We start from the raw sequence: 13104 nt of genomic DNA on the forward strand, positions 1-13104 counted from the left end.
CTGTGAGGTCATTGTATATACTAACAGAGGACATGCCTTCTATTCTTGAGGTGTCACCACAGAAAGTCTAAAACATCCCTCAACTGAAAAATGCAAGCTACATACTATTACATATCCATATTTCTTATATAAAATATACAAAATTTTCATACATAAAACATAAACATTCTCATATTTCTCTGTCAGCCCCCCAAACCCTAAAATATAAGGGCTGTCATTGAGCCTAACTCTCCTGGTCTTGATACAAAGAATTGGGGGTGGGCACTAGGGCCTACAGAGACACAAAATATTCTACTATATTTGACAATAAATATCTTGGGATTATAAAACTGTCTGACACACGAGTGGAGGGATTTCCAGTGGAGAGCATCCTGGGTAATGTAATGGAGACGTGGACCTAATTCGATTGGGATGCCTGGGAGCATACTGGCCATTATACTCTGTGGCCTATGGTTTTACTTTACTTTGCTTTTTCTTTTTTAACTTTACTTTTACTTTAGGCACGAAAGTCCTGCAAAATGAGATTGCTTTTGTCAGCTACTTATTGGCTAGAGACACTGCAGTGGCTTAGGAATTCCTTGGAGCACTGAGACCAAGGCCCTCTGTACCTTAAAATTCAGCAAGCGACCCGAAAGTCTCTCTACCATGGAGCTAGGAAGTCAAAGCTTGTGTTACCATTTTCGTCTTGAACTCAGATGAATATTACTTCACTCTTGCTTTAACCAAATATAAAGCAGAATAAGAGAACCTTTTCTTACACTAAGCGGTTTTGCACTGTAGAAAGTTTATCCACCCAGGAATGTTCAGGATCGGGGTCTTGAGTTTTGTTAACCACCTATGGAAAACATTGGCAAAAATCAAAAGGAAAACAGCATTCAATTGATAACCACACTGGTGACAAGAAGATGTTCAGCATTTTTCTCTTCTCTCTCAAACGCACTTTAAAATATGACCATGTCACCCTGCATACTGATTCTGTGGGCATCTCTAGACTCAAATGTTTCTGATTCTGTTTCTCTGTCACTCAGAATGGTCTGGCAGTGGGCAACTTCTCTGTTTAAATGTTTTTCACAGTTTATTAAATGGCTATTTTGATACACCTGTCAAAGCTAACAAAAGTTATTAATGCTTGCATTCTATTTGCAAATTTTAATAACTTGTAAAGAAATTAGAACTTAGACTCTTCTACTATGGAATACCTAAGATCAATAGGCATATTTTTATCCAGATTCTTTAACTAAATTAGCTAACGAAACATTTCCAGCCTTGTTTTGAGATTAGCTAATATTCTAAGTCAGGAAAAGTTATGAGCAAATTCATAATATTTCTACTATTGAATGTAAGCATCTTTGTCTCCTAGCTGAAGTTTCCTTGATGCCATACTCCTAATGCTTTCACAAGAGGTGAGAAACTATTGTACATTTGAATTCTTCGTTATGTGCTAAATCAAGCTTTCCTTTGGCAATCATGCTTTCTCACCCCACGAGCAGCTCGTGATGTATAGCAGCATCGTAACCAATACTTTTTATGTATCTTTAAACTTAAGTTTGCTTACATACTTCCATCTTGATGGAAAAATCTAAGGTCGTTAGCCTTCTCTGTAGCTTTTACCAAGTTGCATTTATTTTCCTTTCTTCCCCACCCCCCTAATGTGGGCAAGGAATACCAGACACCTTCTCCCCGTCTCACTCCTTCATTCTCTCTGAAACATCTCCCTGATCAGAGAGGCCTACGGATCAATACATCTCTTTCCTCTAACACCTAAGCTACTTATTATTTGACTTTAGCGTCAATTTAACTAAGGTTTCTGTCACCTTAGTTGATAAGAGTTTTGATAGGGGAAGAAGGAAGGGGAAGAAACGATTCATTTTGAAGTAAGGAGTAGAGGCAGTGCCTTCCAGGGAGGCAGTGCCCCAGTGTGTGGGTGGGAGGTGGGATTTCAAAGGCGGTAGCCAGCACTGGGCAGGCGCACGAGACACTCAGCATCCATGGTGCTGGAGTCTGTGCTCATGGCCGTGGCAGTTTGCCCTGGAACCACTTCTGTATATGGAGCCACTGGCACTAGTGCTGCGGGCCGTCTTGTAAAGATTGCCCCTGTTTAACCTAGACTTGCTATTCCAGACTAATTTATGTTCTTCAGGGTCAAAACAGTGACTCCTTACTTATTTCCTGTCTTCACCTTTGAGTGGAATGGGATACGGCAGAAAAGAGAAATAGAGAAAGTCAAGTCTAATTCCCACTTTCGTGTGATTTGATTTACCCTTTCACTGGCTTTGTCTTATCTGTGGCCCCTGCCCTCTCCCAATCCTACTTTAAAGCCTCCTTCCTCCCCCTTTCTAAAGTCATTTTCGTGTTCCTTCTCAGTATTCAGTGTTCCCGTACTGCGGAAATCCTTAAGTTACTTCAAAATATGGGCTTGTGTGTACATCTCCTAGTAGGGATCTACCGTTAATAAAAAGAAGTAGACCTCTGTATTTGTTGAGCATCTTTACTGTGGAAATATTGATGGCTACACAGACCTAGCCATAATAAATATGCTAAAATATTTCAGATAGCCCTGATTTAAAAAAAATACCCCTTTACCCTCTTATCTGCGTTCAAATTCATGCATTTTCCTTTTGTCTTAATTATATGTTTCAGATCAAGATGGTTCTCATTCTCTACTCACATGCTCTGTTATTAATGGTGTGGTGTCCACAGAATATGTGTTATTTGGTATTTTGCTTTTGATGAACAAAAATATGAAAGCGCTGCAAAGAAAATAAATTTTAGTGACATTTATCACAACCCTGGTTCACATTAAGTTGCCTGAATTTAAGGGAAAACATCGTATCTTAATGATACGATGGTTACTTCCAAACTGCCTCTTCAGGGGTCCTGCCATTTCTCCAGCACTGCTGTTCTCTTTGACATCTCTCCTTGTCTTTAATTACAACAGCCTAAAAGCTAGACTCATAAGCTTCCCTCCCAAATCAGATCTTTCTCCTGATTTTCTTGTTTCAGTCAATGGCCCCATCTTTCTTTTTATTCATGCTTAACCCTGGAATCACATGGTAAAAAACACAAATGGAAACACCTTGAAATAATATATCTCACCTGTTCTATTGACAACCCCCCCCCAAAAAAGCTTAACATCCTCAATTGGACAAACTCAAGGAGATAAGTACCACTGGTGTGAGTGCAGAACTGTGTGACCCCTGCAGAGGAGACCCTGAGGCCATGTACTAAAGGCATAGGTGTGTCCACTCTTGTCCCTACCAGTCCCGCTCCAGGACCTCTAACACAAGCACAGCCACACTCAGGTGAGCCGACCTTCATGATCATCCAGTGGAATATGACACAGCCATAAAAAAGGAATGAGGATGCCTTCTGTGCTGTGATATGGAAAGACCTCCAGAGTATATTTTAAGAGATAAAAACACACGTAAGCCTAATGCCTTTTTGCCCTTTAACCTCTCTCTCCCAAGGCACTGACTATTCATGTCCAGTATCTTTGTAACAAATGCCTCACTGACCTTGACTTTTGAACCACGCCAAAATGCTAAAATGTGTTAAAATATTAAATTAACTGAAGGAAACTAACAACTTTGGTATACTTCTGATATTCCTTTTTAAAAACACTTGCATGGTTCAAAAGTTAAAGCAATATAAGAAGTTTTCAAAGCACACATGAGACTAAAATAGTATAGGTAGCTGAGTGCAGACTAGTGAACTCAGATCTTTTGTACAAAAATTTAAAATGTCGAGTTAGCTTCCTTAGTTCAGTATCTTGGCTGCTTTATAAACGTGAATGGTGCCATGGGAAATTCAAGTTTTGCTTTGATTTTTACTGCTGTCTGCTTCATGCCCTGTCCAACCTTTCTCAACATAATTCTCCCATGGACTTCTTTCCCTGACCAGCCCCTGCTCCAAGCTTGTACGTCCCGCTTGTGAGCCTTCCTTAGCTGGACATACCGTGTCCTCACCTCTTACCCAAACTAGAGAAGACGTGAAGTGCTGACTCTGAGAAGGGAGCCCCACCCCTGGCTGGTCCTCCCCTATTGTCCTCTTCTCTGAATTCCCAAAACACTGAGAATCGTCATCACACGGTCCAGACCATCTGCCACAGGTCCATGTAATCTTTTTTCTCTAAAGACTTTCCAATTCAATAGAAGATAGGAACCACATTTTCCATCTGCTTCAAGGTCCTCGAAGTACCTGACACTCAGTAAAATTGAATGCATAAAACCTGATTATATGTGTCTATCTTAACTGTTAAATAGGCATGTGTGTGCGCTCATATATATGTTAATTCGCAAAGCTAACATTAGACACTGCAACTGCATTTTCTCCTCAGAGTTACCATGAAAACCCTCTACTTTGTATAGACCCATCTGTTTTTCTAATAGCAATAGAGGATGATATGTTAGAAATATACTTGAAGGACACAGAGAAAAGCCCTAGAGTGCTTCTTCAAACAACTGTGTGACCCTCCAACAAATCACTTAACCTCTCTGACCCTCAACTTTTTTCATCTAAAAAACGGGGAGGGACTTCCCTGGTGGCGCAGTGGTTGAGAATCGCCCACCAATGCAGGGGACACGGGTTCAAGCCTTGGTCTGGAAAGCTCCCACATGTCACAGAGCAACTAAGTCTGTGCACCACAACTACTGAGCCTGCACTCTAGAACCCATGAGCCACAACTACTGAAGCCCATGTGCCACAACTACTGAGCCCACGAGCCACAACTACGGAAGCCTGTGCACCTAGAGCCTGGGGTTCCGCAACAAGAGAAGCCACCGCAATGAGAAGCCCACGCACCACAACGAAGAGTTGCCCCCGCTCACCACAACTAGAGAAAGCCCGCGCGCAGCAACGAAGACCCAATGCAGCCAAAAAATTTTTTTAAATAAATAAATAAAAATAAATAAATAAAATAAAAAATGGAGATATACCCACTTTACAGAACTGTGATGAGAATTAAATAGTAATGGCTACAAAATTCTCGGGGTACTTTTTGGCACATGATAAAATCTCAAAATATGTTGGTCAGTTGAGAAGTTTAACTACAAACTGGGTGGGAGACGGGGTGCTGAGCATGAGGAAGAAATGAAGACTAAGGAATCAGTGGTCTGAGCCTGTATACTAGACATGAAATGGGTGAGTCAGAAAGAAGAATCCAGCTCGATTAGGTCAAGAGGGAATCTGGTGGCACTAAGTTAGGACGAGGTAATGAGATGTATCTTATGGATATGAACATAAAGCCAAATAGATCACAAGGTCTTCTGGGCTACAGACTTGAAGAACTTGCTACAGTGTGTCAAACACAAAGTTCCATGATCGAGTCTGTGAATGCTTTCAAAAGCATGGGAAACTTTAAAAATAAATCAATATGTTATACGCAAGGGTACTTCTCTATACTTTCAACCTTTCCAATTTCCCTAGATTTGCAACCCTATACACATTCCTATTAGTAAAACTCACGTGTGTGTCTACACTGACGACTGATTCCAGCAAGCCTCTATTATATGTCAAGCACTGTGCAGCGAAGTCTGATAGGGATGGTGGGAGAAATGGTGCACAAAGAAAATAACAGACTTTGTCCTTCAGGATCTCATAGTTTAAGGATAAAGAGGGTTGTCTGAATAATACAACACAGACCCTGAGAATGTGGGCAATAGAAGAAGTGCAAAATACAATGGGAGTTTAGGGGCGACTCATTCTATTGATAATTAGAAGAAGAAAATCAAGAAAGCATCATATAGAATGGGAAATCTTAAGTGATATTTCAGGGAGGCAGAGGAAAGGGCTTTGGGGGCTGAAGGAAGTGTCTGTCGGGTATGATAAGTAATCCTGGGTCAGTGAACTGACAACCCAGGGCGAAACTGTGCTAGGAAGAAGTGTTGAATCTCTAACTGTGGAGGACATGCTGGATTAAGGAGACAGATTTATTCTGAATCCAGTGGGGAGCCTTCAGGGGTTCCTAAATAGAAGAGTGATGTCCTGATTTGAGAGCAGATACAAGCAAGTCATACTGGCAACAAGAAAGAATGGAACTAGGGAACTGAGATGTGAGATTTTTACAACTGTATACAGGTGGGCAGGTAGTATGGGACCGAGGGAAAGGAGAGGAGGAACCTCTGAAAGATTCAGAAAGAATTTTACAGGATTTGATATGGGGTCAGGTACAAAGGAAAAAAATTCAAGATGCCCGAGGTTCTGAATTTGAATGACTGTGGCTAATACCTTCTATGGAGAGAAGGAACACAGGAAGAGGGACCAACTTCCAGGGAAGGCTAAAGTAAGAAAAGTAATTCTGACTGGGAAATGTTGAAGGCAAATAGAAAGGAACCAGCAGCCCAGGGTTTGTGCAGGGCTGACTTTGTGCCTGACCTGGCAGGGTCCCCTTCCACAGGTAGCCCCACCTGAGACGGAGTAGGAGGCACCCGGGGGGCATGCATGTCGAGATATTTAGCCTGATCCGCAGTTCTACGTAAGGACTGTGGCTCTGAAGAAAGCTAACCGCTAGAATCAAAGATCTGGGTTTCCTCACAACACAACTCTACAGAGGAAGCAAGTTAAGGAAGTAGAGAAAAGAATGGAGAGTAGATTCAAGGATAATTCAAAGCCTTTTTTAAAAAAATTTTAATTTATTTATTTTTGGCTGCGTTGGGTCTTCATTGCTGTGAGCGGGCTTTCTCTAGTTGCTGCGAGTGGGGGCTAATCTTCCTTGTGGTGCGCGGGCTTCTCACTTCTGTGGCTTCTCTTGTTACGGAGCGCGGGATCTAGGCATGCGGGCTTCAGTAGTTGTGGCTCATGGGCTCAGTAGTTGTGGCACGTGTGCTCAGTAGTTGTGGCACATGTGCTCAGTAGTTGTGGCTCGAGCGCTCTAGAGTGCAGGTGCAGTAGTTGTGGCACATGGGCTTATTTGCTCCGAGACATGTGGGCTCTTCCCGGACCAGGGCTTGAACCAGTGTCCCCTGCATTGGCAGGTGGATTCTTAACCACTGTGCCACCAGGGAAGCTCTCGAAGCCTTTTTCTAATTGAAAAGGAAATCTGTCTTCTTGTGAACTCCGACTCCTGGATCTTCACTGAAGCATGTCTAAGAGAGTGTCCTGGACTTTGTTTCTTGGCATCCACTCCACTTCCACCCTGAACCATGGGGACTAGAAGATTGAAAACTACATTTGCCCAAACTGTGCTTCATCTCGGCTTTGCCAACGGTGGGGGTGGGGTGAGGTCGGGCATCATCTTGCCTTGGGTGGCTGCAGGGGTGTCAGCAGCTCAGGGCAGACACATTTCTCCCCACAGTGCCAGCTGGGGTGGGTGCCCTGGGCTTTGGGTGATGCCACCTTCTCCCTTTGCTCTTTTGGGCTTTATAACATTTTTTGTCAACAATTCCCTGTGCTAAATCCTCTGCTGTTCAAGATGCCTGGGGTGGTCTTGGATATGGAAACTGACTGATACTTAACCTGGATAACACGTAGGGAAGATGTAAGGCTAGACATGACCTTAGCAACGCTTTACAGTTGACTATACAGAGGATGGGAGCAATTGTTTCCATTTTAAAAAGAAAAGCAACATCCTAAACCAATGTAACCAGATTCCAAGTTTCCTTATACTGGCTGTGAAACTCCAAGTCATTTCAATGAATTCTCTTCAGAACAAACTGATTTAATGGAGTTAAAATGGAAAGGTTCCAGAAATTCATTTTAGTAAAGGGTAAAAAATATTAACAAACAGAAAACTCAGTTAAATAGAGTCGAGGGACCAGAATGGGGAGCTCACATGCCCTGTGATCATAGCAGAGCCCAACGGGAAAGAGACAGACCCCTCTTCCTTCCTGGCCAGGCCTCAGCCAATGGACAGCCATGGACTCCTTGTTTACTATAACCCTCCCAACTTCCTTGTGTCCTCTATAAAAGCGTTCTCCTTCCCTTGATGTGAGGGACTTGTACTGGTTCGCCATGGTTGCAGACCCTGAACTGCAATTCTCTGCTGATCCTGAATAAACCCATTTTTGCTGGGGACAATCTGGCCATCTATTTGTTTCAGGTCAACAAAAGAAACTTAGAAGAGAGCCAGGATGCACCACAGAAGAGATCACTGCATTTTCCTGCCTCAGACCAAGATCCAGACTAAGTTGGGTGACCCCCAGACATGCTGGCTAGTTAACTGTTGAGTTGGACAACATAGACCCAAAGGGGTAACAGAAACCAAACATGAAATAGTTATTAATTAAAAGAGTGACTAGTGTAATTAAAATTACCCACCATATAGAGCATTAGCCATGTGTCTAGCACTATACATAGCACTGAACATATTTATTTAATCCTCAAAATATCCTATGAGGCTGGTGCAATTATTATCCCCACTTTATCCCCAGATGAAGAAACCAAGGTTTAGAGAAATTAAGTGATTTGCCCAAGGTCACACAAGTAGAAGCGATAGAACGTGAATAATTTGTAATTTTAGAGAATGTACACTTTCTAAAGGGAGAAGGAACATGGAGAAAAACAAAGCCTGATGGAGTGGATAAATTGGCCTCAAATTATCATTAAGTCAAGACGAAGGCATTCTACATTCCAATTTTGGGGCGTAAAGAAATGTTTTCTGAGAGAGCTCTTCAAAGCTTGAATGCTCTGTGAATTGTACAAAATATACAAAATTGCCTCTAACCAAAAATGTCAAGAATCTGCTATTTTAGAATAATCAATGTTATTTCCTCTCCGATTGGTCTGGAAGAACTCTCTAAGGCAACATTTCAACAACAAAGAGATTGTTCCTGAATGTGGCTGGAGAAAAGCCGTCAGCTGCAGGAGGAAGGGAAATATAGTGCTCTTTCCCTGAAAAATAAAAAAGTACTAAAATCTTCACAGGCAATACTATCCATTATGAGAGGTGCTGACAGGAAATACAGATGGAGCCTAGAGAGGAAAAGGGACCGAATCTAAGGTGACCTAATTCTGTGATGGTTTTATGGACTGAACACTGCCATTCAGACAGTGAATATAACTAGACATCCCCGAACAGGTATTTACATGAGTGTGTGTTGTCACAGGTGAGAGAGTTGTTACGTGAGCGGGTTGAGAAGAGCTGAGTGACGTGACAGGAAAGTGGAAACTGAGTGGCAAAGAATACATGAGTAATAAGAGAGAATCAGTGGCTATTTCAGAGCATCGGGAAGCCAGAATAACATTGACTTACAGCATTTTCTAGTTCGCAAAATACTTTAACTCCATTTGATCCTCATTTATGAGCTATGTCTTATGATTTTTCTGAATATTACAGATAATGAAAGTGAGCTTCACAGCAGCTAAAAGGTTTCCCAGGGTCTCAGAGCTTTTGACCACTGAGGCTGGGGCCCCTGACCCCAGAGCTGACACTTTCTGTCCCCTGAAGCCATGCCTGTCAATGTAAATGAAGAATCTGAGAAAAAATCATGTTGATTGATGAGACGTGGGTGTAAAGCAATGTCCACACATCAGGATCTTTAACAAGTGTCCTGAATGTTGGGAAGAAGAGTTAAATCATAAGAAATGGCCATGTACCTTACTACTGACAGCCCGGCTCCGATGTAATTGAGCAGTGGTTTTGACACCTCTTCTGCATCCATTCCAAACCAGCCAAACCTGGAAATTGAAAGAGTCATATCAAAGTAGATATTGTTGAATATGTGTTCATCACAGTGTTTAAGGCCATGGACTCGGGGTCAGATTCCTGGATTGAAATCCTAGGTCCCTCACCTCCTACCTGTGACTTGGATAAGTTAACTATCTTTATTGTGCCTCAATTTCCCATGTTTAAAACTGGAACAATTATACCTATAATTATACCTCACGTACAGGTTTCTTAAGGTTAAATGAGCTAGTATATGTAAAAGTACTTGTCTAAAATAAAAGTCCCTTTCTCATTAAGACTAAGGAAGAAGGAAGAAAAACTAGATTAAGTGGGTAATTGAATGCTGACAAGTTGACTGCTATTGTGTATAATACTTGAAATAGACTTCAATAACTGCTTGGTTAAAGATCCCTGCTCTTTGGTATCCCTTTAAATTCTTTTTTTTTTTTTTCCCACGTCTTGAGGTTGTAGTGATCATCACCGACAATCACTGTGAACCACCCAGGGCCAGAGAAAGGAGGCAAGGACAGGAAAAAGAAAATAGCACTTGTAAAAAGCAGGGCGGGGATGAGGAAAGGACAGGAAAGAATGTACTGGAACTTAGCTGGCTTTGTTATAACTGAGGTTGTTGTAGTGTTTTGAGCGGGAAGAGGGGCCCGGAAAGCAAGGTTAGAGTAAAAGCCCCCTTTCTGTTTATTTTCCCAAACTCAACTTGAATGTTCATCGTAATGCTGACTGAGGGTGGCGCAGTCCAAAAGGATCTTCTCAGATGATGAAGCTGTTCCCAGGCTGCACCAGACAATAGGGCAGCTTCCGCCAGATACGGCGATAGAGCACTTGACACGTGGCCAGTGCAGCCGAGGAACTCGATGCTTAACTTTATCACATTTTAATTAATTTAAATTTAAATACGCATGGCCACATGTGGCTTGCGGTGACCCTAACTGGACAGCTCAGCTCTAGAGCTGCCGGTTGGCAAACTTTCCCTTTAAGGGCCAGCGGGTAAATGTTTTAGGCTTTGCGGGCTAGGTGGCCTCTTGCAACTACTCACCTCTACCATTATAGGGAACAAGCAGCCACAGAAACTCCTTAAACGGATGTGTTTGGCTGTGTTCCAATATCACTTTATTTACAAAAATGGCTGGGAAGCTGGACCAGGGTTTGCTGACACTGGCTCAGACCCCAGAGGGAAGAATATGGGCTTTAGAACCAGCAGGCTTGGGTTTGAATATGGCTGATTAGCTCTGTGAACTTCAGCAAGTTCCTCATCTTCTTTGCGGGCCAGTTCTCTTATAAGATAGCACTTACCTCATATAGTTGTGAAAATGAGATGGGAATAATGTACATAATATGTCCAGCAAATTGCCACACACAGAAAGGGAACATAAGTATCAGTGTCCTTTCTCTCTCCCTATTTGTTCCCTAGAGACAATTCTTTACTTTATCTTGATCAGAGCGTCAGATCACTTCTTTAGAACTTAAGGGAAATAGTAATTCAAGGTAGCATATGTTATGTGTATGCCTTACCAGTAGTGGCCTCTGTGAGGGTAGGAACCAAGCATTATTCCTCTCAGCTAGTCCCATTCTTAGCACTGGCCTTACACAGAGGGTGAGTGCAGAGAATCATAGTTGAAACGCTTTGCTTTGTGTTACCTTGAGCTTGCCCAGCCGATTAAGGCATTAAATGATCCCCAGATTAAGATTCCAAGGCCCAAACCAATGGTTTTGATAATTGGGACAACCGCAATGTTTCCTGTAGATGAAATATACAGAAGAAAGGTGTTATTTCCAATACAGAAAACAAGTTTATCAATTGAATTAATTTTTATTTTAATTTCAACTGAAGCTCATGGGAGTGTTCCCTTTTCTCCACATCTTCGCCAGCATTTATTGTTTGCAGGTTTTTTGATGATGGCCATTCTGACCGGTGTGAGGTGATACCCCATTGTAGTTTTTTGGTTTTTTTTTTAACATCTTTATTGGGGTATAATTGCTTTACAATGGTGTGTTAGTTTCTGCTTTATAACAAAGTGAATCAGTTATACATATACATATGTTTCCATATCTCCTCCCTCTTGCGTCTCCCTCCCTCCCACCCTCCCTATCCCACCCCTCTAGGTGGTCACAAAGCACCGAGCTGATCTCCCTGTGCTCTGCGGCTGCTTCCCACTAGCTATCTACCTTACGTTTGGTAGTGTATATATGTCCATGCCTCTCTCTCGCTTTGTCACAGCTCACCCCTCATTGTAGTTTTGATTTGCATTTTCAATAGCCATGGAAGCACCCTAAATGTCCATCAACAGAGGAATGGATAAAGAAGATGTGGTATGTATATACAATGGAATATTGCTCAGCCATAAAAAGGAATGAAGTAATGCCATTTGCACCAACGTGGATGGACCTAGAGATGATCGTACTAAGTGAAGTAAGTCAGACAGAGACAAATATCATATGACATTGCTCACATGTGGAACCTAAAAGAAGGCTACAAATAAACTTATCTGCAAAACAGAAATAGAGTTACAGATGTAGAAAATAAATTTATGGTTATCGGGGGTAAGGGGGGGGTGGAGGGATAAATTGGAAGAGTGGGATTGACGCATACACAGTACTATATATAAAATAGATAACTAATAAGGACCTACTGTACAGCACAGGGAACTCTACTCAACTCTCTGTAATGATCTATATGGGAACAGAATCTTAAAAAAGAGTGGTTATACGTATATGTATAACTGACTCACTTTGCTGTACAGCAGAAACTAACACAACATTGTAAATCAACTACAACCCAATAAAAAATTTTAAAAATAAAACAAAATAAAGGTTTAATAAAAATGGAAAAAAAAGCTTATGGGATTTGGACAAACTTAGTAAAGCGCAATTCGTCATTTTAAAAATAAAACAGCCACATGTTTTGGCATTTAAACTCATGATTGTGACTGCTAAAAGAGCCAGGCTTAGGGCAAAATCCTACAGAGAAAATGTTGAATTAGCTCCTTGCCTAACTGCACCAATGCTCTTCATCCTTAGCATAGGTCTCTGTTTTATGTCTTTTTGCAGAAGCCGGTCAATGATAAAATCAGTAGTGACCATCCCCTACGACTCGAACCAGGGCCAACCACTGGCAGATGTCCCTGTCCCAGTACGGCCCTAGACTTTGCTCTCCCATGCTCACCCACTTGTCTTCTGGAGTCCTGCACCCAGTGCTTCGTGCGCAGGACTAAATTCATGGTTGGTCTTTCCAGTTCTTGATTGGCTGTCTGGTCTCAGTCAATCTCCTCTGGAAAGGTTCCCTCTCTTGGTTTCCAAGATCTCTTCATCTCCCAGTTCCCTCCTGTTTCTCTCTTTCTCTGGCTGCTCTTTCGCATCACACCTTCCGGATTTAGATGCCCTCTGAATATTTTCCCTAGAACACACCCCTCCTCTTGCTATATTCTTCTTTGGGTACTTGACCAGTTTCATGGTTTCAGCTATCAGCTAGAGTCACATGCTCCCAGTGC

At 42.0% G+C, this 13104-nt stretch overlaps 1 protein-coding gene across 2 annotated transcripts in view; it reads right to left on the minus strand.

The window, feature by feature from the left end:
- The window catches only part of TMEM144 (transmembrane protein 144), a 43016-nt gene that overhangs the window by 21342 nt on the left and 8570 nt on the right, over nt 1-13104 (minus strand). For both annotated transcript variants that reach the window (XM_089912491.1, XM_089912490.1), the window contains exons 3-6: nt 11255-11354; nt 9532-9612; nt 2669-2750; nt 759-835 (exon numbers count right to left, since the gene is read on the minus strand). In XM_089912491.1, coding sequence (XP_089768617.1) covers nt 759-835; nt 2669-2750; nt 9532-9612; nt 11255-11354 — 340 coding nt within the window. The remainder of the gene's footprint in view (nt 1-758; nt 836-2668; nt 2751-9531; nt 9613-11254; nt 11355-13104) is intronic.

This window comes from Delphinapterus leucas, chromosome 5, assembly GCF_059928025.1.
Source record: "Delphinapterus leucas isolate spDelLeu-1000000601 "Yukka" chromosome 5, BTC_Dleu_Yukka2, whole genome shotgun sequence".
NCBI classification, from domain to species: domain Eukaryota; kingdom Metazoa; phylum Chordata; class Mammalia; order Artiodactyla; family Monodontidae; genus Delphinapterus; species Delphinapterus leucas.